Source organism: Pholcus phalangioides, unplaced genomic scaffold (assembly GCF_987345545.1).
Source record: "Pholcus phalangioides strain wild (caught in Gottingen) unplaced genomic scaffold, Ppha-v1.0 ptg000042l_1, whole genome shotgun sequence".
In the NCBI taxonomy this organism is placed as follows: Eukaryota; Metazoa; Arthropoda; class Arachnida; order Araneae; family Pholcidae; genus Pholcus; species Pholcus phalangioides.
This window is the reverse complement of record NW_028301628.1, coordinates 9,886,312-9,913,914: the sequence shown is the minus strand read 5'-3', so window position 1 is coordinate 9,913,914 and position 27,603 is coordinate 9,886,312. Positions and strand designations below refer to the sequence as shown.

Genomic DNA, 27,603 nt, shown 5'->3' with positions numbered 1-27,603 from the left:
ATAGATAGATAGATAGAACCGCTCACAACCCCGGACTGATGCAAAGCAACTTACTTCCGTTACCTCAAAAGAGGCAGGGTTGTAATCATCAGAACATATATGTTGCCTTTAAGGATGGCATAACAGAAAATAAATGTGCAATATGGTACACCACCTCAAGATATACATTAAAAAATTCGACATCATATTGCCGATTGCTAACTACAAAAAGAAAAATCATAGGAAAAACTAAAAACAGGTACACAAAAAATACAGATTTAAGAAATAAATAATATATACAGAGATTGATGGAATGGAAACCACACAGTGACAAACTATCAGAGACATCCATGAACACACATCATGATGTCACTTTCTGCTATTTAGTCAAAAAAGTGACAGACATCAATAATCAAATAATAGCGAATAGCAAAGAGTGGCATCATTTTCAGATTCATGTTAGTTACGTGTTTCATAAGTATTGAGCAACAAGAAGGATCATGTTAGCAGGTTATTACTTGCACATATTATCTAGGAATTTTAAATGTTGTTCGTCCGATTGCTTTTGTGGACGAGACAGGAGATCTACTCAAAGTTGAAAAACCACAGTGGATAACCACTGTGTTGCTTGTGGTTAATTCAACCTAAGATGCGAGACCATCCAACACCATCTATAGCAGAAAGCCTCCGTGTGAAGCTCGTGACGTCACTGAAGTCGTCCATTTCACCTATAGTCATTGCATCATTGTATATATTGCAAAAAAGAGGTAAAGATTTCGCATACGTCAGACTACTACATCCAATGGCTACAGGTGAAGCGAACGACTTCAGTGGCGTCAAAGCTTCGCGCGGAGACTTTCTGCCATAGGTTTTGGTCCTTCACGGTGCCACATGACCTTAGAGCTGCTCCAGCAAGCTCTGAGGACCTCTAAGCTATAAAGAGACCCAGACTTACAAGGAAAAGGGCTAAATGTGAGGTCTTCAAAAAGGTAAAAAAAAAACGCCATTGATTCTACTCATTTAAATATGCACAGAAATGCAAAAAAATCCCTGCAGAATTATTATGGGTCACTGGAAAAAAAATGTGCATGCATATATACATATTTTGAACGCCAATAGTGGTCAAGAATGAATCTGAAAATCCTGTAGCCCTAGAGTCTTAGAGTGACGGCATTCAAACAACACGTGATATAACTAGTTTATAGAAGAGGGGAAGAGAGAGGAGCTAGAGTGTGTGGGAGAGTGAAAAAAGTGTTTTTATGGATATTGCAAAGAAGCGCGACAGGGAACGAGTTGTCAACTTGTCATTTTTAATATTTTTTTACAACTTAAGTATTTGCATTCTGCAGCTAATGTTTTGTTCTTATGTGTTTCTAGGTAAGGTGTATATACTTACATTTTTTTCATAATTCTTTGAGTATGACACCATGGGACCTTTTCCTTGTTAGTTATTTTACGAACGTAAAGGGCGCACTCGAGTATAGCAGTTCATTTTTCTCTCGTTCATTTCCCCTTAAATGACACTGATGTATATTACGGTGAAGACATGTATATTCCCGAAAAGTGTCTAAAGACATTTTGCTGCACAGTACGTATATATTCGATGTAGTCAGGAAGTACAAGTAGGAGTAAGATACTCTCCGTCAGTTTACGGGTAAAAAAAGCAAAAAACTGAGAAAATCTTCTTAAAGGCAAAGAGGCAAGTATCATACATGATTTACGATGATGTAGGAAAGGCGCTCTTCTTCATCATCCATCCCACCGGAGGGAGGTTCAATTTTCTTGTGGTAGTGGCGGCGGCTGCTGCTGCTGCATTTTTGTAAACGAACTCCATCATGGACCCCCAAAAAGAAAATTTCCATTTATAAAACTCTTGCAGCGATGGTTTCTCAAGGTACAGAGAGAGAGAGAGAGAGAAGAAACTTCAAAGGTAGACGAGGGGGGACGCAAGGTCTCTTCCGAGAAAGGAAAATATGAGTTTTTCCCTGGGAAGTGAGAAAGATATGGGATTCGTTCTCCAACCTTCTCCTTCAATAGCATCTTGTTTATGTTACTATACGTACGAAGTAGAAGGGAGTAGGGCGATGCCAAACAAATGACATGAATCCTCTTTCTCTCTGGGAGTCTCCCGGAATAGTTGTTCCGGTTTTATGTCATTAGTCACGCCCGGAGTCATTTCTGTGTGTGTGTGTGATCTATGTATTTCACTTTCCTCCATCTAGTAATACGGTCCGTCGGTAGGTGGTGGAAGTTGACTCGCACGAGACTGGGATGTGGTTAAGGCAAAAATATCTCCAAGGAACTCATCATCAGTATTCCCTGGTTTTATTTTCCTCTTTTCTTACTTGTTTCTGTCTGGGAGTTATTTTTTTTACCCTGATATCTAGATGGTAATACTGATGACTGATCCGGGACATCCGGTGTGGTTGGTGTAAGGTGCTAATCTAATGATATGTGTCTCCTAGAGCATTGGATTCATGCTCGCGTAATTGACATTCTTTACTATTCCGAGAAAGAAAAGAGAAAATATACTTTGTTAATGTATACCGAGAATTTTTTTTTTTTTTTGTGCGGATTAGCATCGAGATCTTCAGGAATGGATATACTGGGTAAATCAAATACTGCTACTTAACCGTACATGCACCTCGTACACATTCCTTTACGGAATTTCTAACGAATCGGCACATGCCGGAATGAGTGTTCTGAATATATGTGTGGTCCTAACGTATTTATGTTGTCGAGTTGCGCTTGTTTTGTGTTCGTGCTACCACCTGTCTTTTCTGAAGTAAAGATGGAAATGCTTGCATTTTCATGTTATGTCAGTATCGTGTTGTTGGTCTGCCTGCGGAGAGACTTTTTCAAATGGGTGACCGGCTTGTGTGTGTGTATGTGAATTCACCCCTCGAAGCTGGGAAACCGCAGAAAACCAACTTCAGCCGACCACCACCTTGGTTAAATGTACCGTAGAAGAGAAAGACGGAGGGTGCTGTATCCCACGTCGATAAGATACTCGCCTGAAGTACCAAAGGATGCTTAAAGGTGTAGCGAGTTCGATACCCGGTTCGCCCTTGTCAAAAACTTTCCTGACACATGGGTACAACAAAAATGGTGACATCACCACAGAAAAAGATTGCTACCGCAGGGAGTCCCTCATCAAGGGGTTAGCGCACCGACCTCTCGATCAGTATAAAAAAAAGGCTGCTGTGTTCGGAATCGTCAATAAATTGTAGGTCCCTGTCTAATTAGCCCTCTTGTGCAGGAAATGCCGGTGGTGCGACAAAAATGATCAAATGATCAACACCGGAATAGAGAAGATAATGAACAGAGTACGTAATTTCCAGGGTTTAAAAGACATTAGATGGGGGTGCGATGCTGAATTCAATTGGACGCTTTCTAGAAAATTAGTGCACGTCTTTTTGAATATCTTCATCTTGGTACTAAAATGCATTAAAACATTTTAAAAATTTAATCTAATTCTCTAGTAATTGAAAGATGAGCTTGGTTGCCTTTCACTTTTGCCTTTGCCTCGTATTATCGAAAGGATCCATTTACTGTTAGCAATAACTTTGTGAGTCTGATCATTGGTCAGTTTTCCCTATGATATTCCTATCTATCAGTGAACGTGCATTTTGGAAGGATTTTCCGAAATAAATAGTCCTTTTTTGAGAAAAAAAAATCATAGTATAATAAATCATTTTGCTCAGCTGCTAAGGCATGAAGAAACCATACCCTTTACTAAATAACAGATAAACTGGAGAGGATAAGAAAGCGAGAAGATAGTTATGGTAGAGGAAAAGTGGAAGATAGTCATTGTAGAAATATTAAAATAGACGTTAAACAGCGCTGAAACAACAGAATTATTAAAAAGAAAAAATACCAAACTTAGAAATCGCCACGTCGTATACTGGTAAAAACACCTACAAGATTTCAAATCTGCGCAACGTTATTCGTTACAGAATGAGCGTATTCATTTGTAAACAACTCGGGAAGCTTTTCTCTCTCTCTCTCTTTCTTTCCCCTCGCAAATAAAAATCTTTACGCAGCCACCAAATAACGATTCCAAAAATAGAAAAAATGAACAATCGTTACTAGACAATGGCACAATGAATGCGAAACGGGACTGAAAACAGAGAAATATTTTCCAACTCTTTCCTTTACAGCTTCAGAGAATAGACAAGAATAAAAAACACATAAAATAATATGAAAATGTCGCCGCGACGTTTCGAATTCATATTACGCTCACGCTCGAATATAAATCTTCTTTATGGCCGCATAAGTTTTTACGCTTCTCGTTATAACAATGCACAATCTCTTACATAAATTCCGCGACTCGAGTCTTTTTTTACTCTCTCTATCTCTTCAATAGGCGGCGGTATTGTATGTTGCGGTGTGTATTGTGAATTTGTGAAAGAGGCGCATATGAGCATGCTTCCATATCCATTAGTGCCCGTGAAGACAAAGAATATATAATGCCAAATATTTATATTCGTGCCTGGAATGCGACTGCAACTGAATAAATCTCTGTGCGGGGGGGAAACACGCGGTATCTTTTCTTCAGAAATAACGCCATTCATCTTCAGTCGTCTTTGTATAATTCCCTTATTTATTTGAAGGTGACTCGCATATTTTTCAGAAGTGTTTACAGCATCATAATGATGTTAAGAGTCACGGTCATTGTTCGACTGATACACGGTAAAGTTCAGTTATCACGACACTTCGGATGCAACAGGTTGTCCCAAAATTCACGGGCTAAATTCGAAAAATGAATTTAAAGGGATTGGTGCAAGCAAATTTTCCAAAAAAAAGCACATTTTCGAATTTTTCAAGTTCCAGATACTATAAAATTTTCTCAGTTTAACTGTGTTCTCTCTCTCTCTCTTTCTCTCTCTCAAATTTTTGTTCTGCCTGTACTAGAAATATTTTTTAAATATTTTAGTGTAAACTGCTGGCAGGTCTTATATATGCTAATGCCTCCCACTAAAATGCTCTTTTCTCAAAACTAAGTTTTTTTTGTTAGATAAGGGGCATGCTTTCAAACACTAATGTCTTGAAACTTTGTGTTTTTCTCATTACTCGCGTTATATACTTTAATACGAGGATTTTTCATTAAAATTATTTAAAAACAAATTATGGCTCAAAATATGGGTAAATTTTGGGGATTTTTAAAAAAGTTGTATGCTGTTCGAGAAAACGTACGGGAAAAGTTGTATGGCATTCGACAAAAAAATGTAATCAACAATTAAAATCCTAAATGTTCTGGTCAAATTCTATAAAAATATCCATAGTATTTGAGAAAAAAAAATGAGTGTCTAAAGTGAGTATATACTGTAGTTTTTGAATGTTCCTTAACAGAAGAAGTTTTTCCCATTGGTAAGTATGGGAAGCCAAAATCGTGCACCAACCCCCTTAAAAAAAAGAGGACACTAATGCTACTCGAAGTTCTTTGAATACTGACAGGGTAATGGCCCTGAATACCACGGCGTTTAAGTTTCTCCTCTATATTCCCTCCAACTCAAAATTTAGCTGCTTGACCGGATGTTATGCGAGCATGTATGACATTATTCAATGAAGATTAGGCAGTCGATCGAAGAAGATGCAAATGCAGGAAGCATCTGAAAAAGGCTTGAATGAATTTCACTAATGTCATCAGTGTCATCGTTAGACCAGAGCTGTGGAAGCTATAAAGATGAAAACACTCATCTCGTGTTGGAATGATTTCGGCCACGATGTGTGTGTGTTCTTTTCCATAGGCGTCGGAACCTGCTTGTTCCAGACCTGCGGGTGCTTAAATTGAGATTTGTGCAGAAAATTGTGCTTTGTGATTTGATTCTTGGGGGTGCTCAAACATTCTCAGCAAAATTCTATGGGTGCTCGAGCACCCACAGTAATCCCGGCTCCAATGCCACTGTCCATTTCTGCTGAGGCAGCCATAAAGGTTATGGAAAGACATTGTCACGTTAGTGAAGCAGCAGGTTGCCAATGAGGTTGACATAGAAGAAATCGGAGAATTTTTCAACAACATTTGAGAAGTCGACAGAGGGACTAATGAAGCTGACTGCTCCTGAAAAGAAAGTGATACCCCCACTATGAAGATGATCAGGATAAAGAAGTGGAACACAATTATTTACGAACAACATAATGCAAGGGTTCCATAAGCTTCTTAAATCGACATTGGACTGTTTCCATTTCATAGACCCATCTACGGTACGTTTTTCCCTTGTAGAATAATTGGTGGGGGAAACCTTGTTATCGCGTACTCTAACAAATTAACTGAAATGAAGACGGAATGGCTAATAAAGATCATAATATTCTTTCAGGAAACATCGCCCAGAGTCACTAGAGACTTCCTTTTCTACTTCTGCCGCACAAAGCAGATATAACCGAGATGTCTAAAAAACAAAAGTTTACGGTTTGCGTTATTCGCGGTCTCGTCTGGAACGCAACCCCCCGCGTATACCGACTGACGATTGTACAGTCAGGCTCAGTTATTGCGACATACAAAAAAAATTGTTTATATAAAACCCAAGGTTGAGGTTTCATGTGTTTTTTGTTACTACAGCTTACAACGCTTTAAACGTGGGGAATCTCGGTGAGTGTTAGTAAAAATTGGAACCAAGAAAACATGCCATACCCAGCAAGAAAATTTTCTAGGTGAGAACGTTAACAGTGGAATACATTGTATTGAGTTCCAAAATGTTTCCGAGCTTTTGGATATTTGCCAAATATGAGTGAATTGCGTTATTTTCCCTGAATAAACGAAGAGTATTATGCAACTCACGAGCTACAACCGCATACGCTCACAGCGTATGTGCATAGCTAGTAATGACAGGAGCACTTCAGGAAAACGATGTCGAATTTCGAACAGCGTTTTTAATTGGTACGCCGGGGTTGGGTTCGGTTTTTTGGTGTAGGAGATTTTACTGTCGCCTCTGTGTGGGATCGCAGTGCGGACGCAGTAGGGGTTGACTGAAGTTTCTTTTCTGTGATTTCACAACTTCGAGGGGAAGATTCAAGCCTCGCTGCTGTCACTTACAGGATTCACTTTCGTATACACAGATTTTAACGTATAGACAGATTTCTCTTTCGTATATTTTGTGGGGGGGGGGGAATCGTCACGCGTGGGAAGAATAAATATTTGCGCAGCTCACCAAAGAGAGGCGATAAAGTGGGGGGGGGGATTCTAAGATGAACAAGGAGGGGTAAACAACAACTTCCGTTAATAGGGTTACAAATGAGATCATGAGAAAAGACGTGAAGAAGAAAGGGAGAGCTGGAATGAATTTCTTCCATATGCGTGCGGGCGAGATGCAACAGTAAGAATTATTTATCTATTGCGAATCTTTATTTTAGAAGAAGGATGGCAGTGCCTAACACATACGTGCCTGAAACTTACATAAATGCAGAGTAATTATTTACTTCTGTCATTGCCACCTCTGAGCAGGTAATAGTACTTAATTGAATCTGATATACGTCAAAACCATTAGAAGGGGAGGGAGAATTGCGCTGAATAAATACGTACATGAGCACCAGTCGAAAAGTTATCCAATCACTTCACTCATAGTTAAAAAAATGAATGACAGATTGCAGCACTACACATAAAAAGCATTACACAGAAACTCACGTTAGGTTCGCAACACGTACAAGCACATTTCAACATGTACCAATTCGTTAGAAGCTCCGCAGAGGAATATGGATGAGGTGGATGTTCGATTTAGTAGTAGTAGTACAAATACAAATACAAATACAAATACAACGCCACAACAGGCAAAATGCCCAACGAGGTGGCTGATAAAAAGATGCCCATAAAAATATGGTTGTCATATGTTTCAAAAATACAGCAACCCAATTAAAAATGCAATTAACACAAATTACAAACAATATATACACATGATAAAATATTATACGATGCCCATAAAGATTACTTATGGTTGTCTTATTCTAAGAATGGATAGCTTCTCGATTTACCCCAACATGTTTATCGTATTTCTTTTTAAACGTGTCAATTGTGTTACAATTTACTACCTCCGAGGGTAAGCTATTCCATTTATTAACAACCCTATTGGAGAAAAATTCCCTGCGACACCATAACCTTGCATTGTCCCTCACCAATCGATACTGGTGTCCCCTTGTAAAAGCAGTCGATTGGCGGTGTACCAAAAGTTCATGGTCCATCCTATCCATCCCATTGAAAATTTTGAACACTTCGATCATATCTCCTCGACACCTGCGTTCATCCAATGTAAACATAGTAGTCGGTTAAAAGTAGGAATGGGGACAAGGTGCATGTGCGGTTTAGTAGTAATCGGTTAAAAGTATCAATATCGGTTCTATCGCTACTTCTGATACAACACGAAGAAAAATTCCCGTTCCGTTGAATGACGTAAAAACCCAATTCGACTGTACAGGCCAAAGTCTTTTAGAAGTCACCGTACATCAGCATTTGATTGATTCCCATGGCTATCATGCGCGCGCAACGGCCCTTTTTAGAACTGATTTCTCCGAATCTTTCTTGGTGTTTGAAGCGAGAGTCTGCATCTTCATTATAACCTTCATCTTCATGAATAATTCAACGATTCCTAAATGCATTTCCCATTTCCCCCCCCCCCAATCTTCTCCATTAAAACTTGTTGCTCTTTTTTTTTTTTTTACCTGCTGGGAAATCACTATTTAGAAACTGGTGCTTTTAGGCAAAAAAAAAAACAAAACCCTATCGATATAAGATAGAAATTGGGAGAAAAATAGAAAGAAACAAAAAGGAGATCTGTTCCTGCCTTGAAGCTTTTAGTGGCAGATTCCCAAGAAAACAAAGTCGAAACACTTTAGGTAGTGGCGTGTGTAAAAGGCGAGAGAGTGTGTGCGTGTGTGTGCTATTGAACAAACAGTAATTAGATGCCGTTCCCAAGAGAGGATACGCGGAGTATGTATGGAACGAAAACGGGAGTGGGGGGGGGGGTTAGGTGGGCTTTTAGTTTAGTGAAACAGAAATTTTACCACCAATTTACGCTTCTATAGAGAGAGAGAAGAGAGCCTCTCTTTCTCTTTCTCCAATTAACGTTCGTGGATATCTCTCTCTCTCTCTTTCTTTCGACGGCCTTGTTTCTAGTCATTAGTTTCACTGCAGCACCTTTTTTCTTTCCAAAAAAGAACTGTATTTAATTGCGTATCGCGTACTTACGTGTGTTTATGAGAGGGAAGATTCCATCCCTGGCCTGTTGGAGTGAAAAGGAAAACGAATGCGGGGTATAGTTTATTGATGAATGATGTGGTATATGAGAAATTTCTTGAAGCATGTGGGTGCTCATCAATAGGCGCATTGTCTGTGATTTTAATTTCGGAGACTCACATTGGCATCTGTGATGAACTTTAAGTGTTAAAGAACAGGTAAAAATAGGAGAGCGACTTATTTTTTAATTTACTCAGACCAGAGCATGTAACCCTTCATTAACTGGCGTCCAGAAATTGTACCACCTACTCATCCTTAACCATAATCAAGGGGCGTACCCCCCCCCCCCCCGTCCTTAAGGAAAATCTAGAGCTTGTATCATATTCTCGTCTTTAATCCAGAGCTTGTACAATCCATCTCTCTTCATCATTAAATCCAGGTGATGTACCACCTCCTTCTCGTCGTTAAAGAGAATAATCCGGGGGGGGGGGAGGGGTGTGTGTGCACCACCTCCTCTTCCTTAACGGGAATTCAGAGATTGTACCTCCCTCTCATCCTTAACCAGAATCAAGGGGTGCGTGCACCACCTCTTCTTCCTTAAGGCGAATCTAAATCTTATACAACCTCTTCGTCCTGAACGAGAATATACCTGGGGAGGGGGGGGGGTGTTTTTGAGGTGAATATAGAGCCTGTACCTCTTTTTCATCCTTAACACGAATAGTGATAATACATAGCATGGACCATCTTCTCATCCTAAACGAGAATCCAGCACTTGTGCTACTCTTTCGTCCTCAAACGAAATCCAGAGGTTGTACCATCTCTTCGTCCTCATCAATTGTTCAAGGGTGTGTGGGTGTGATAACTCCGATAACTCCTTTTATTAAGAAAGCTACTGGTTCTAAAATTTCTATACACGTGATTGGTTTGATTTAACACATTTTTTATGTTGATTTGATTACATTAGCTGGAACTCACTGGCAATGTGCCCGACTGCACTTTCTCATGTATAAAAATTTGTATTTGTTGCAGCTGATGGCCGACGACATGTAATTTTACTATTCAATAAATCTTCGAAGGCACTCCAGTTCCCATGGGACAATGTGCTTAAATCACCCTGTATGTCTCTCGGTGTTCTGAAATTAGAAGACAATTCAAATTCTGTGAGCGAAAATTCTCCTTGGTTGTTAGCTAATCTCCGAAAAAAAGGGGTTTAAGAATTGTATATATATACCACTTCCTTCTCATTAAGAAGAATCCAGGAGAAGCACCTCCTCCTCACTATTAACGGGAATTTAACAGATATGCTACCTTTTCATCCATAGAGAAAAATAGTTTTTAGAGTTGTGACCGGTTGCTTTAAAACTGCTAAGACAATTAAAAGTTTCGAAAGTGAAAATTGCCATTTTGCTGTTAGCTAAGTACTGAGAAAAAAGGCTTAACCCTTAAATGCGTAGATTTGCACATTTGCAAAGGGTTCTTTTAAACGTTCTTTAATGCAGCCAGTTTGAAGATAAAAACTTAGAATCGCCTTTGCACACAAAGGTGAGGTCATATTCTTTCCATTTTATATTCCGAATTTGCCGGCAGACGCTCCAATTAACGACAGCAACTCCTTGTTCGTTGCAGAGCGTGTGTGGCTGTGATTTCGCTAATTCGCTAAAAAGTTTTGCTTGCATTTTTTTACCTTGAAGTTTGCAACCCGAATTTTTTTTTCTTATTATGGTTTGAATCACACAAAGAAGGTAGTTATACATGGAGTTTATAATTAAAGTTCCCTTGCTCTGAGTAGTTTTTGTCAAAAACTAACCTACCTGAATAGTCAAACTTTCAGGATATCTTAATGAGACCATGGGAGATAGTTTTGGAGTAAAAATACAGTTCGACCTGTTTACATACTTACGTTCGGCCCTGCTTAATCGGATATCACGATTCTAGCACACAATATCCGATTACGCGGGGGTATCCGATTATTCGGGGAACAATTCAATTGCCATTTTACATCTTCAGTATAGTTTTGTAAGTTGAAAAAGGTGAAAACTGATGAAGGATCAATAATAATGGAGCTCCTCAAATAAATCTGACATAAAAATGAAATGAAAATTATGATTAGTTTAATTGCAACGATCACACAAAACAATCAAGAATTTTAATTTTCATTAGGAAAGTTATCGCCCTCTATACGTTCGACAGAGAACAAAAATAAAATAATTAAACGTAATTCCATATTGAATACAACTTGGATATTTGGAGGCTAGTGGCTCTCGAATGTATTTATTTTAACTTAGTAACATATTTTCCATTAATCCCAAATGTTCCATTCAATAGAAACATTATGTGTATAGTGGTTGATGTGTGAAGCGTAATATTCGATTGAGCGGGAAAAATCATTGAAATTATCACGTGGGTGAAATTTCGGTTCCGGAGGATTTTAACTGTTTATCCGATTAAGCGGGGCTGACTGTAGGCGACTGTAGGTGAATTTTTGACCACCTTTTTCACCTGGTGGTATCTGGCATTTTACTTCCCCCCCCCCCCCATGGTCCATATAACGTATACGTATATACCAAGTTTAAATGGAGTATGTCCACCAAAACAGGCGCTACATAGATCTGGGTATTGTCATTGTAATTATAACTACCCCAGGGAATGCATAATTTTATACTGACCCTAACACTTATATATACACACGCGCGCGCGCGCTGAGAAATTTTAATTGCCTTACAAACTTCGGTAACAATTACGGACCAAGCTGTCTTTCTTGGAGAATGAGATGATTAATACCTCCCCACCCAAAAAAAGAGTTTCCCACTAAGTACCACCCATACTTTCATCATCAAAAGGGGGAGCACCGAAATCTCTTTTTTTGAAGATCGCTTACGTTCAAATCGGCACACATGTGACACCTATTCTTCAGAACAACTTCAATGGTGTGTCGATAATTCGTGAGTATGAAATCCATCAAAAGCAGCGAGTACCACGCTGCTCGTGAGAAACAGGCTGATACTTCCTTACATTTAGAGGCTTTATACTTTCTCAATTTACCAATGAACGTATGTTTTTTCCCTTTACTTTTTTGATATTCACTGTGATACAGCACATCATTGGTGTAGTTCATAACAGGTTTTTTATAAACATGCGTATGTTTGTCTGCTATTTCAGGCCCCTCCCGAGATGGAAGATAAATACGGCCCACCACCCGAAGAATGGGAGCTGACCCAGCGGACATTCGGTGGGCACTACGTGGTCAATTGGTCCAATCCATCCGTTCAGAAAGAATACATACGGACCCTGAGCTTCTGGATCGATGCCGGCGTCGACGGGTTCTACATGAAACACCTCGAGCACATCCACGTCCTAGACAAAGCCGACATCGTCAAAGTCGTTGGCCAGTGGCGCGACGAGCTCGACCGGATCCGATTTTGGTCTACGAATCGGGATCGTATTCTGATAGCGTCTCTGAAGTTCGTCGAGAAGGTGCAGGAGACGATACCCGAACCCGGGAGGGTCCTCGATCTGTTTGATCTCGTAGACGTGCCGCTATACCTCAAGGGCAACTACAGCGAGGAGCTCTTCAACCAGATCACGGCTGTCGAGATATCTCCTTGGAGGTCGAGCACCCCGGGTGTCATGTGGCACCTCGGAAGCGCCGACACTTTCCGCTTGGCATCGAGGCTCGAATCGAAGTTCAGGGAGGCTGCTTTGTACTCGTTACTTATGCTCCCGGAATCTGTATCCGTGTTTTACGGCGACGAGCTTGGACTTATCGACAGTTACGACGTCTTGACTGGAATCGTAAGTAGTTTTCCCCCTTTTTTTAAATCACTATTTAGAGGCAAAATCATGAGATTACCTTTCCATGGCTAATATGGCATATATTCATGTGATCGTAGGTATGAAAGTAGGGACCTGAAAGTTGACTTTTTTCCTCATTCAAGTGTTTATTGGTGTGGGGGGGGGGGGCAGTGAACTTTAGTTCAACTTTCGTTCTGTCAACCAGTCTCTTGCTGTTTGCGGTAATCGAGAATGATTTAAGCATCTTGGTGTGAAGAGGGACAAAAATTTAATAAGAGTTATCGATAATTAATAAGAATTATCGATAACTTGACATCCCAAAAGTATCGATGAGCATACCGACTTAATTGTATGTCGAGTTGACGCGGTTTCATTTGAGATCTCTCCCTCCCAATTTTAAAACATCATTTATGCCATATAAATGTATAGTTGAACTATCCCATTCCGTCATCTATAAATTAATTAATTAAAGATAAATTATCTATAATTTTGTACGAAAATTTTCCGAATAATCCCGAGTTATGGTGAAAAAAAGCAGAAATGTATCGAAATATATGATATTTTGTGATTGAGCAGAAAAATTGCCGAAAACAAGAGAAACTTTCATTTTCTTAACTTAGAAATTTCGATCTAAAAAAAACAATACTTTTTTTAAGCTTATTCAACCATCTCTCGTTCAAAAATTTCAGATACCATCCGTACTTATCTGTGATTTTCGTAGGCCACAGATCAAGTTTCCAGGCTCCAAAAAAGTGGAAAGCGACACTAATCCCATGGTATAAGGAAGTATTTTCAACCCACAGGAAAAAAAGAAAAGAAGAATTGTTGATATATAACGAGAAAAATGTCGAGTGAATTTATTAACATCCACGGTTTAAATTATGGAGAATTAGCTGTCATAGCACATCACGAATCGTAGTCGCCTTAAGCGGGATTTAGCTATCCTGTGTCGAGTTATTTATTTATTTATTTATACAATGTTGTTGGCCCAAGGCCTAAACAAGAGGACCCGGTAGATTACACATATGTTTCGAAACATTTGACAAGAAATCTGAGATAGTGAGGGAGTTAACTATAGTAGAGGGGAGCTTGTTCCATTCAACTATGGTATTGGGAAAGAAACTGAATTTGAAACAATCTGTAGAGGCAAAAATAGGTTTTAATTTTTTGGGGTGGTCAAGTCTTTTGGAAACACAGGAAGGCTTAGTCAAAATACCGGACGTATCGAAATTTAAATGACCATGAATAATTTTGTAAAGCATGGCTAAGCGGGAGATAAGTCGGTGAGTAGCGAAATGGGTGAAGATACGGGGGACATTGGCCCCCCAGCGTCAAAGGTGAAGTTGAATGATCTAATGTATATATGCATATATGAATTGACATCATCATCCTCGTGCCCCCCTCCCCCCAGAAATAATGACCATGCCCCCCCCCCAGACTTCCAAGTCTATCTCCACCTATGAGTAGCGAGTGGGTGGAGATAAAGTTGGAGTTTAAGATTGGAAACTGAACTAAAAGAGGACCAGCAGTCGTAAATAAAGCGGGCGGATTTATTTTGTATAGATTCAAGTTTGTCGATGTTACTAAAGGTAATAAATAACAAAATATAAGTTTGGTAGCCAAGAAGTCGGACGTCACGAGTAGAATGTTTGAGGTTGCATCGAAGGAAAATAAGTTTGTTTAGGCATTTCTCTGGTAGACAATAATCGATATGATTATTCCAACGGAGATCAGCCGAGATTATGACCCCCAGATATTTAAATTGAGAAACTTGGGTTATGGTTACGTTGTTGATCGACTATGAAAATTAGAGGTGAAGAGTTTTACGTGTAGCTCTCATGAAAACTGTTTTAGATAGGTTAATAGGCATGTGCCAACAAGTGTGTGAGCACCAATTAATTGAGTTAAAGAGGTTTCTTCCTATTAAATTCAGAAGAATTTCAACCATGGAAAATAACAATTGCTGAGTTATATCCACATGTTATCGTGGATCTACTGTATATGTTCATTATCTCATGTGGGCAGGGCTACATGATCCCCCCCCCCCCACCTACCCCAGAAATATTTTTCGCGAGATATATTTCAGTTTTTTGCCTATCTTATGAGCAATCAATGCTAATAAGGAGTTTGAAGCATCGGTTCTACAACGACCGACACAATTTCGGGCTTAAAATAGTACAGAAACAGGAGAGAACAACGGGGAATGAAGAGAATTGTTTGTGCACTGCACGATTTACGGAAAATTTACCGCCACGCAATTTATCGATAGGAAAATTAATCGACGAAAGTTTGTCATCAATGAGTGAGTGAGTGAGTAATTAACCACATGGATGAATGAGTGAGTAACCACATGAGTGGGTGAGTGAATCACCGTGTGACCGAGTGAGTAACCACATGAGTGATCAAGTGAGTGAGCGATTGAGTAAGTGACCAAGGGAGGGGGGAGTGACAGAGTAAGAAACCGTATAAGTGGTCGAGTGAGCAAATGAAAATAATTAAATGAATAAGTAAGTGGATGAGTTACCGAGTTATTGAGCGATTGACCATGCGAATGGCTCACTCACTCGATCACCTGCTCACTCAATTGATCATTTCCTCACATTGCTCACCTACTCACTCGCTTCATGATTTGCTCATTAACTCGCTCTTTTGCCCTCTTCACTTAATCAATCACTCACTTGCTCGTCCACTCACTCATAAGGTGTCGATGAATTCTTTGTCGGTGAGTTTTACTAGCTTTGAATTATTGGCGATTATTTTTTCGGCGGTGAATTGTCGGGTGCTTGTGGGAGTTTGATGTTCATCTGAGAAAGTGAACAGCGCTCACAACTTCTCTTCATTTGATTTCAGCATGGAGTGATGCTCGAACCCACCTTGAAGGAACAACAGCAAAAATGAGCAATTAATTATCAAGTTCATGCAATTTTTATTATGTTATATGCCGACAGAAAAAAGCCTGATCATTAGCAGCTGACGTTGTCGACAAGGGTAGGCCACATTGCTGAGTGACCTCACCTCCAGTTTGATTTGATGGGTAACGGAAGAACCATAACGAGATCACCATTTTCTGAGGCAGCTGGCTTGCGGTCGATCTAGGAGTACCGCGTCGGTGTACCGCTCGCTGTAATAAGATCCAGGACCATGTTCCACTGTGCCGAGGTAATGCAACTTCCTCTTGGGACTAAGCTCATACTGTGATCTGTCTCGTATGAACTCGAGAGGAATCGGCGCGTTAATCCAAGCAGCAGGCTCAAGGTAACTGGACGGGGCTTGTAGGTTCGCATACGGATCCAGGGCTCTTCTGGCGGATTCTTGTTCCATCACAGCGTTCAGAGTACACGGACACTGGCACAAGACGCCGCCGGTGGTGATGGGAATCTCCGGAAGCAGAGCTTGTGATTCTGCCGGATCCAATCCACGTAACTTCGGGTATAAGACCCGCCCGTAAGTCGCATTCCATCGCTTCCGCGCCTGTTCTTCTTTGCGGATGATGTCGCTGTGGACCAGCTGAGCTGTAGGGGATACCAACAGATTGTCTTTTGATGATTTTGGCATTTTGAGGAGGGTAGTTATTTCTCTGTACGTGACGGAGTTGTTTCACTATTGACAGGGGGGGGGGGAGTTCTATTTGAATTTCCTCTGATTGTGACTGAACCTGAGAAAAAGAATAGTGCTCAATAGTGAAAAACTAGAAATATTATTGAACTTCTCATTTTTGGATTCCTTTGTTCGGAGAAATTCATCTCTCAGTCAAAAGGTACATGTTAAAATATATCAGACCTCAGTCATCGAATGCTTGGATTTGATTCTCAGGCAGTGAATGCTTCATATGACACCTCAGACATGGAGTGCATCTCAGGCACTAGATTTTGCACACCGAGTATTGATTTCGCATCTCAGACACTAGATTTTTCACACCGAGTATTGATTTCGCATCTCAGACACTAGATTTTGCACACCGAGTATTGATTTCGCATCTCAGACACTAGATTTTGCACACCGAGTATTGATTTCGCATCTCAGACACTAGATTTTGCACACTGAGTATTGATTTCGCATCTAAGGCACCGAATTTTCATCTTGGATACTGGATGCATCTCGAATTTGTTTTACATCTTAGGCACTGAGTGCATTCTTACATCTTTGGCATTATATTCGCACCTGAAGCACCAGTGGCATTCGTCTTAAATCTATAGATTTGCACCTGAAGCACCACATACATTCGTCTTACATCCTAAGCATGTTTATCATGAGAGGCGCTCGATGGACATCTCAGACACTGTATGCATTCGTTTTAAATTGCAGTCACTGGATGCATTCGTTTTACATCACGAGCACTGGATGCATTCGTTTTACATCACGAGCACTGGATGCATTCGTTTTACATCACGAGCACTGGATGCATTCGTTTTACATCACGAGCACTGGATGCATTCGTTTTACATCACGAGCACTGGATGCATTCGTTTTACATCACGAGCACTGGATGCATTCGTTTTACATCACGAGCACTGGATGCATTCGTTTTACATCACGAGCAATTCATTTCCATCTCAACCGCTGGCATTGGTATCATATCCCAGGCATTGAATTAGACTCTAGGACACTGAATTAGCATCTCAGGTGTTACATTTGCATACCAGGTACTGGATTTGCATATCAAACCATTTGATGCCTTGCATTGCTGAATTCGCCACTTGGGCAATGCTTCTAAGAAATAGGTCCTGCAGTTTCCATGTACATAGAATCGCAAACAAAATTATATGAACGTGGTAAGTTCTTCCGATTCTCTGCACGAATTCAATAGATGCTCAATATTGTTCAGGAAATCAGTACAATGACCAACCTAGTCTCCTCCCTTATACGTATAAACCAGCGGTAGGGTTCAGGCCCCTCTATATTCACATCTATGCTAATGCTATATTCGCTGCTGTTATTCGAAGTAGGTAACTCTTGCCCACAAATCAAGCGTGGGAGCGATAAAACGTGTCTGTGAGATCTACACATAATCATTCGGCACACGCAGTATCCGCTTCCCACCAGATAGGAACGGGAGCAGCGATGAATTTCCCGAGGAACTAGATATACAGGATTGTCTTCGGGATTCCAGATAACTATACTCGCATTATCCAATGATCACCGGGCAAAGACCGATCGACGTCCTTTCAGCCATGGATTTTGCGAATATAAACCTACCTCTCCCTCCCCCCTCCGTCTCTCTTAACTATACCACCTCCGCCGTTTCCACCCGATAGTACTGCCGATATATCCGTGCATGTATAAGCTCTTGTTGGAGTGAATCGTGCATGAGGGACAGCATCGGATCACGCGAAGAATATTTTCTGCTAACATGTGAGGAAAGAATTTATTGGAAAAGCATCGTATTTTCATTATGCAGCTTCTATCTCTCTCTCTCTCTCTCTCTCTCTCTCTCTCGGTGTGTGAGAGTGGAATAATTCGATTCTCGGTTCAAAGGATTGTCTTCCAATCAAATTACCTCACGATACAAATTATGTGCATGCGCCTCGTAGTGCCGAGATAACAAGATGCATGCATGGGAAGGACACAAAGTGAGTGTAATGATATCGGTAGGGTGGGGGAGATTTCGAATGCAGACTGTCGTGAATGGAGTATCTAAGGAGAGTGAAGGCTGCCTCACAATAGGACTTGGTGACGCTCGTCAAAGTTTGAATTTTAACACTGCTTATGTATGTCCAATTTATTGTTTTGTCGTTTCACGCTTTCGCTTTTATATTTCTCTGTCTGTGAGGTCTGATGGTGATCTTTTCAGAATTTTTACATTATCATAGACCGCTTACATCAGCATTTTTAAACCTTTCACATCTCGCGGCACACTTGCATCTACTGTTCAGCTTTCACTGCACACTTAAAATGATGTTTTTAAGAAAGGTACAGTTTCAATAATTTAAATAATAACCCAGAAAAAACAGTGTTTATTGTAATAAAAAGACAATCAAAATTCCTAAAAAAAATTTAGGTTGGGAAGAAGGTTTATGTTTAAACTCCTTTAGAAATATTTTGGTCAATTGCTTTTAAAAAATTTCGCGGTAAACTTACGATCACGACACAGTGGCTGGAATACGCTGGATGAATCGCGAACGGTAAATTAACCGCCAACAATTGACCACCAGGAAACTTATCGACAACAATTCATCGCTACGCAGTTCACAAACGGAAAATTTACCGCTGGGAAAATTCATTACTAATATTACTTAACCGAACATGCACATCCGGCACATTCCGTTTACGGAACGAATTTCTAACGAATCGTCACATACCGGAATGTGTTTTCTGAGTGTACGCTTGGCCCTAATGTGAGCGAGTCATCATGTGAGGAAATAAGCAGGTGAGCGAAGGAGTTGGAGTGAGTGAGCAAGTGAAGCTGGTGAGCAAATGATCGAGTGACTGATGACATGAACATATGAACGAGTGAGTTAGCATGTGAGCAAATGATTGTGTGAGTGTGCAGGTGAGTGAATCAGTCATACGGTCACTCACTCAATAGTTTACTCACTCCGTCACTCACCAAAGAGTTATTTACCTTTTGCACTCTTTCTCTCAAAGCCAATAATTCAGCCTTATTATGCCTCAGGAAAATATCCTGGGTGAAATATATTCCTTCAGTCTTGACAAGGATTCCCCATTTCTCGTGTCTTGACAAGGATTCTCCATTTCTCGTGTCTTGACAAGGATTCTCCATTTCTCGTGTCTTGACAAGGATTCTCCATTTCTCGTGTCTTGACAAGGATTCTCCATTTCTCGTGTCTTGACAAGGATCTTCGATTTCTTCAGTGTGTTCCTGATGATCCCTAATTTAGAGCAAATACAAATACAACGCCACAACAGGCAAAATTCCCAACCAGGTGGCTGGGAAAAAGATGCCCATAAAAATATGGATGTCATATATTTCAAAAATACAGCAACCCAATTAAAAATGCAATTAACAAAAATTATAAACAATATATACACATGATACACAACACATACACAATAGTTCGGGTATGCACCAACCAGTTGGATAGAAATTTCTTAGAGGAATGTTCACGAGATGCACGCGCAGTTATCTAGTATTAATCGTCTTTGTAATAAAAGAATGCCAATACCTTTGGTCTGAACCAAGGATCTCCAATTTCTTCTGTCTGTAACCAGTAATCCTCAATTACTTCGGTCTCTGTAATCAAAGCTTCTCATTTCCTTCAGTCTCTAATAGTGTGTAACCAGGGATCCTCAATTTCTTCAGCTTCTGAAGTTAATGAGCGAGGGTCCTATATTTCTTCAGCCTTAACCAAAGATCCTATATTTCTTCAGTCTTAACCAAAGGTCCTATATTTCTTCAGTCTTAACCAAAGGTCCTATATTTCTTCAGTGTTAACCAAGAAGTCTCTGTAATCTAGGATCATAACATTTTTAGTCATAACCAAGAATTGTAAATTTCCTCAGTCTCTTTCACCAATGGTGCTAGATTTCTTCAGTTTTAAACAAGGTTGCTAGATTTCTTCAGTCTTCACCCAAGGATCTTCCTGTTTCCTCCATCTGAATTTCTAAGCATACTGAATTTCTTCCATCTTTAACCAAGCATCCTAAATTTCTTCCATATGTAACCAAGCATCCGCAATTTCTTCCGTCTCTAAGCAAGATTCCTAATTTTTTTCAGTCTATTTCACCAAAGCTGCTAGATTTCTTTAGTCTTATCCAAGGTTGCTAGATTTCTTCAGCTATATTCACAGGACTCGGCACGGGTCACTTTTTTAGAAACTGGTCACTTTTATTACGTATTTTCAGGCCCAGGTCACTTTTTCCTCCGTCTGTAACCAAGAATCCTCAATTTACTCCGTCTGTAACCAAGAATCTTCAATATCTTCCGTCTCTAACCAAGAATCCCCAATTTGTTCATTCTCTTTCACCAAGGGTGCTAGCTTTCTTCAGTCTTAACCAAGGATGTTAGATTTGTCATTTATTAACCAAGGATGTTAGATTTGTCATTTATTAACCAAGGATGTTAGATTTGTCATCTATTAACCAAGGATGTTATATTTGTCATTTATTAACCAAGGATGTTAGATTTGTCATTTATTAACCAAGGATGTTATATTTCTTCCGTTCTAACCAAGAGTCCCCAATTTCTCCTCTCTTTTATCAAGGACGCTAGATTTCTTCAGTCTTAATAAAGGATCTTCAATTTCTTCAGTCGTGTGTTCAAATAGAAAAAGATAAATCCACACATATACCTACCATGGAGGTTTTTCTGAGTCAATGATTTCTTGTAGTTAATTATGATACTATTATTTTTTTATTAATAATGTGATCCTCACGTATTCCCAATTTAATATGTTTCTAAACGTGTCTTTGAAGAATTATTAAATAACATCGTGAATAATAATATGTTTCGAAAGATGCCCTGTAAGTATACAAATCCCCCCCCCCCCAAAAAAAAAACCAAATAAACGAATGGTCGTGGAGTATAAAAAGGATGCATGTATACAAGTATATTTCAGATATATATTTTATATTTGAGTATATATTTTTCACCCGTTATACTTAAACTCTCGTTACCGTCTTTGTTGTTGGAGCGGAATGGCAATTTCAAAAGAAAATCGAATGGCGGTGGGAGTGTTTCTTCTTTCTTCATCCTCTTATTCACATCTATAGAGAACAAAAACCACCGAACTGGAATAAAAGGATTTCTTACAAAAAAGGCAGTTTTCGAATATTGCTAAAAGAAATTCCTGGAAAAATAGAAAAGAGAAGCTCTACCTCTTAAAGTTCAACGACGGTTTTACAGTCAGTTAAAGACCCTTTTCGCCTCCTGTATGGACCCTACAAATTTTTATATTTTTATGAATATAATATTCGAATATATCCGCAATTTTTGTCTGAGATAGAGGAAATATTTTTCGCCTATTTCCAAGTTATTTTCGAAAGCAGCATTGTAAGGGTGAGTATCTTTATTTACGAGTATCTCGATTCTGTTCGGGTGTCAAATCAAAATCAGTTATATTCCATAACTTTTCCGTCTTCTGAATTGTAATTTATCTTTTCTAAGATGGCAAATTACATTTCTCTTTTCTAAGATATCAAATTAAACTTTTCTTTTCTAATATCTCGATTTCAATATTTCTTTCCTAATACAGTATCTCAATTTTCATTTTTCTTTTCTAAGATCACAATTTTAATTTTTCTTTCCGAAGAGCTCAAACATTTTATTTTTTTAATCCTGATTTATCCACAAGGGATTTACATGATCCATCCAGGGAATTTGTTAGTGTTGGTAGACGTCCATGCTCCAACCAGAATTCGAATCCTGATCTACAAAGCCAAAGGTCAACATGCTAACCACTCTACTGCAGGAGGAAATTTTTAAATAATGATAAAAAAAATTTAAGCATTTTTTTCAAAGTAAAAATTTTCATTTAATTTAATTTAAGTTCTCAATTTTAATGGTCAATTTTAACTTGTATTTTCAGAAAAACTGAATTTTAATTTCTTTCAATTCTATTTTTATTAATTTTAATTCATTTTCCTTCTGTCGAAGAGCTGAATTTCAATATTATTTTCATTCTTCTGTAGAAGAGCTGAATTTTAATTTAATTTTTTTTATTCTGTCGACAGCTAAATATTAATTTTCTACACACAGCTGAATTTTAATTTTCCTTTCAGAAAAAAGATTCATTTAATTTTTTTTTCGAAAGATGAAATTATAATTCATCAAAGTAGTTAAAAATTAAAATTTTTCTTTTATTTACAAATTTTGAAATTCATCTTTGCTTTGCAAAGTCACGGATAGTAATTTTTCTTGAAAAAGCCCTAGATTTCAGTTTTGGACACGTAGATTCATTTACATAAAATATTCCAGATGCTTCTTAGAATTTACAAAAAATATTTTTTTACATTTATAAAATATTTTCTACCCAAAAATATTGTCATTAAAAAAATATTCTACCCCACTACAAAAATTCCAGGATTAACGTAATTCAAGGATATTCGAGAATAGATGGTAAAAACTTAATGGGAAGCAAAAGAACTGATTCTTCGTGTATTTATAAAATATAAGTAATAAAGGAAAAATCTCACAAATTCATACAAAATTAAGGTACTATAACTTTTCGTGTCAAAAAATCTCATAAGTGAACGAGATGAAACGCCCTTTTATTAATAAAATAAGGCAAAAACCTAAATTACTTGTCTCTCTGCTTTCTTGAATTTTTAAAGAATAAAACATAAAAGAAAATAAAAATTCTTTACTATGAGTATTCCCGTAATGTATTCCCGTTAATTTCTTCCCCATTTTTTGATAACGGTACAGTCGGCAGCCTATTACTTTCAGGATATTTAATGAAGTGAAATGAGATACATGTTTGTTTGCATAAAAGAGTGAATAAAAAATGGAAAATGCCAATTTTTTTTTAATATTTAAACCAGATTTTCATTTGTCTTTTCGACGCAGCTCAATTTTAATTTTTTTCATTTTGAAAAACTGAATATTAATTTTTGTTTCAAAAAGCTGAATTTTAAATTTTTTTGAAGAGTTAAATTTTGAATTTTTTTTGACGATCTGAATTCTAAATTCTTTCGAAGAGCTCTATTTTAATATATTTTTTTTTCGAAAAGCTGAGTTTTAAATTTCTTTTACAACTGCCGAAATTTAACTTTTCTTTTGAAGGAAATTATTCCATTTTCTAATCAAATAGTTGAATTTATATTTTTATTTTTGAAAAGCTGAATTTTGTTTCCACTATTCGAAACACTGAGCTCCAATTTTTCTTTCAGTTGAATTTCAATTTTTCTCTTAGAACAGCTGGATTTTTTTTTAAAGCTGAAATTTGTTTCTTTTTAAAAAAGCTGGATTGTAATTTAACTTTTCGAAAATATGAAGTTTTTTGAACTAAATTTTTTGGACAGTTGAGAATTTTTTTTTCCTCTCGAAAAGTTTAATTTCAATTCTTATTTTCGAAGAACTGAATTTAATTGCCTTTTTTACATAAGTGAATGATTTTATGGCTGTTTCTTACACAGCCACAAACTTTAACTTTTTCTTACAAAATTTTAAAATTCATGTTTTCTTTGCTAAGTCCAAGATATTACTTTTTCTTTGTAAAACCCCAGATTTCGGTTCCCCCCACAGACGTGTAAATCCATCTATATGACTGATTCCCTATGCTTCTCTGAATTTTCCAAAATATCTTTTATATATTCTACATATTTTCCATCCGAAAATATTGCACATGGTCACCCAAAAATATCACGATACTTTGGAAATTCGACCATTACGTAACTCCAGGATATTCGGGAATAAAAAGCGTAATGGTAAAACGGATCGATTCTTCGTATATTATAAAAATATAAGAAGTAGGGGAAAAAAATCTCGCAAAATCATACAAAATTTACAAAATTAAGGTATAACTTATTCAAGTTTCCGTATAAAAAATATCTCATAGGAGAACTAGAAGAGACGCCATTTTATTAATAAAAGTAAGGCGAATGCTTAAATTACTTCTCCCTTCCACTTTTTTGAATTTTTAAAGAGTAAAATATAAAATAAAATAAAAATTCTTTACTATATGAATATTTCATGTATTCACGTTTCCCTTCTTCTCCCATTTTTTTGATAACGATGCAGTTGGTAGCCAATTACTATCAGGATATTTAATGAAATGAAATGAGATACGTGTTCATTTGCATAAAAGAGTAAATAAAACTGGAATTTTTCTTTAACTTTGGAAAATGAGAAGCATGTGTGTGTGGGGTCTCTTTCCAAGTTTATTCATATTAGGGAAAAAGAAATAAAATACGTAAAAGTCAGTGGTGGAATTTTAAGCGATGCTCCGTCCATTTTGCAGCTTATGAATAATGCTTTGGAAATGAAATTCTGAATTTTTAAATTCATAAATATTATTATTATTATTACTTTTTTGTATTCTTTAAGAAAAGATTTTTTTTCCTTTTTTCTTTCTTTTTTGCTTAATGGTGAATTAGTTAAATACGTGCTGCGTATTTTGCAGGTGAGTAGTAATTTATCCTTGTGGCAACAGCATCAAAATTTATGAGAGTTTTCATAAGTAGAGAGGAAAAATACCATTTAAAATAGCGTTTGAAAATTTTAATGGCTACATAAACAGGTGAGAAAATCGCGGTAGAACCGGTAGCAAAATATTAATTGCGTAAAACAGAATTGAAATACATTTCATTTTGTCTTTAATGTTTAGAAGCATCAAAATTTTGACTTTGAAAACGTAGTAATTTTTATTTCATTCTATTAATTTATAGATATGACCTGCCAAAATTTTATCATTTCGCCCTATTTACCTCTTTACTATCACGGGTGTAATAATACGTCCAAACTCTAGTCTAGAGCAATAAATTCAACCAAGTTCTGTGTTTTATCTCCTCTTTCTTCACAATTATAAAGCTTTATAGTAACCCTGTCTACGGAAGTTGCTTTTTCTTTCCTTCTTTCTTTTCTATACTCCTATTGATGATTTTTTTTCACGCATGTAAGAACAAAAGTGTACACTTAGGGTGTACCATGAGAGCCCCGTCGGTTCTCAGATGAATATCTCCGACTGCACTTCAAGCGTCCGACGTTGCTGCACTGTGTTCACCTAACCCGTTGTACGGGAATTCTGTAGGTTCAGATTATTATTAATTATTATTATTATTATTATTTAAATATACTGTATTTATACAAGAAAGGATTCTAAAACATCTCTGTTATCTACATTATGTAGATAATCTTGCTTTTTCTAACGTGCGGCAAGGATAGGGCAAGGTTACCATATTTATCGCCTATTCGTTAAATAGAGATAATCCGAATTTATTTGCCAAAAGTTTGTACGCTAAGTTGTTTTCTAACTCGCATAGACATGCGGAGCAGCGAAATTTTTTCTTTCATCGAGCCTTAGTGGCGATAAACTATAAACTAGAGCTGTGTATATGGTTAGAGAGAGGGTGATTTCCTCGGCCCACAGGTCAGTCCAATTATCTTCGATTGGTATCTAGTCGTCTGTATTTCGTATAATTTACTACCGATTGAGTTAAAAGTCCGGTCCTTGACGTCGCCTCCTGACGGCGACGTCAGGAGGCTAATTTCGATTACGAGCTGCAGCTGAGTTAGGAACCTGTCTATTGCGCAGTCCCGTTCAGCCCAAAGGAACACAGTGTTCTTAGGAAAGAAAGTGTCTGTCCTTTGAACACGCGCCCAGAAAGTGCGAGGTTAGTGGTTCGATTCCCCACAGAGGAATGCGACTTTGCTTTCCAATTATATTCGCTTGGTATCCAGTCGTCTGTACTTCGTATAATATACTACCGATTGAGTTGAAGTCCGGTCCTAATGTAATCCGAGTGAGTGTGATAACCTTTACGAGGTGGGGTGTACAACCTCAGGCCAGGCTAAATGCTTCGACCAAGATGGTCCATTCGACCGTGGAAAGTGTTCTGGTAGGAAAATATCAGTAGTAATAATCTAATAAATTAATAATAAATTAAGTAGTAATAATAAATTAAGAGAACTTGCATATTTTATCGAATTTCATGAAAAGAACTGAACTGAATGTAAAACCACTGCTTCTAGACAAAAATGCAAATCTTGTACGTCAAATACGTAAGCGTACACGTGTGTGTAGGCGGAGCCAGTAGAGAAACAGGCTTTATAAGCGCGCGTAAGTTAAGACGCATTTCGTTCGCTAGCACACCTCGGCGAATTTCTTGGTGTTATTTTGCAGCAATCGGTTCATTTCAAATTGTAACAGTAAAAATGAGTAACCACCAACGTTTAGATGATGGAATGAGGTAGCGAATTGTGGGGAGGCTAGAAGCAGGCCAATCTCAAGTCCAGATTTGTAGAGAGTTCAATTTAACGCCCAGCGTCGTGTGTAACTTATGGAAACAGTTCCAGGATACCGGATCCATCGAGAGAAAGCCTGGGCAAGGTCGTCCAAGAGCCACGACGGCCAGAGAAGATCGCCATTTGTCAATTATAGCGAGGCGTAACAGGAGTGCTACAGCTTCTCCGTGACTTGTATGCATCCACAGGAACCCGTGTATCAAGGGTGACTGTTTCCAAAAGACTTCATGAGAGAGGGTTGTTTGCAAGAAGACCTGCTGTTTGCGTCCCGCTCACTTCTACGGACAGGAGAATACATTTATCATGGTGCAGAGAGCATAGAGATTGGAGTATGGATCAATGGGCGACCGTTCTCTTCACTGATGAGTCAGCCTAAGCACCGATTCTCGCCGTACGTTCATATGGAGAGAACCAGGGACCCGCTACCTACCCTCCAATGTCCGCGAAATCGACCATTATGGCGGAGGAGGTTTAATGGTCTGGGCAGTTGGATGTTGGATGGCCGCACACCTCTCCATGTCTTTGAAAGAGGCACTGTGACTGGTGTGAGGTATAGGGATGAGGTCTTAAAGCCCTATGTTCGCCTTTTCAGGGGTGCAGTTGGCCCTGAGTTCATTTTAATGGACGATAACGCGAGGCCACATAGAGCTCTTCTGCTCGACGATTTTCTAGAGAGTGAGGATATTCGCCGGATGGATTGGCCAGCCAGATCTCCAGACCTTAACCCTATAGAGCATGTCTGGGACGCTCTGGGGAGGGCAATTGCAACTCGCAACCCCCCTCCGGGAACCATCCAGGGAATGAAAAC

The 27,603-nt window shown here is 38.5% G+C and overlaps 1 protein-coding gene across 1 annotated transcript in view; it reads left to right on the top strand.

The window, feature by feature from the left end:
- The window catches only part of LOC149064455 (maltase A2-like), a 109,494-nt gene that overhangs the window by 51,311 nt on the left and 30,580 nt on the right, over positions 1-27,603 (top strand). Inside the window, exon 4 of the mRNA XM_089255031.1 lies at positions 12,302-12,934. Within this exon, the coding sequence (XP_089111157.1) occupies positions 12,302-12,934 (633 nt within the window). The remainder of the gene's footprint in view (positions 1-12,301; positions 12,935-27,603) is intronic.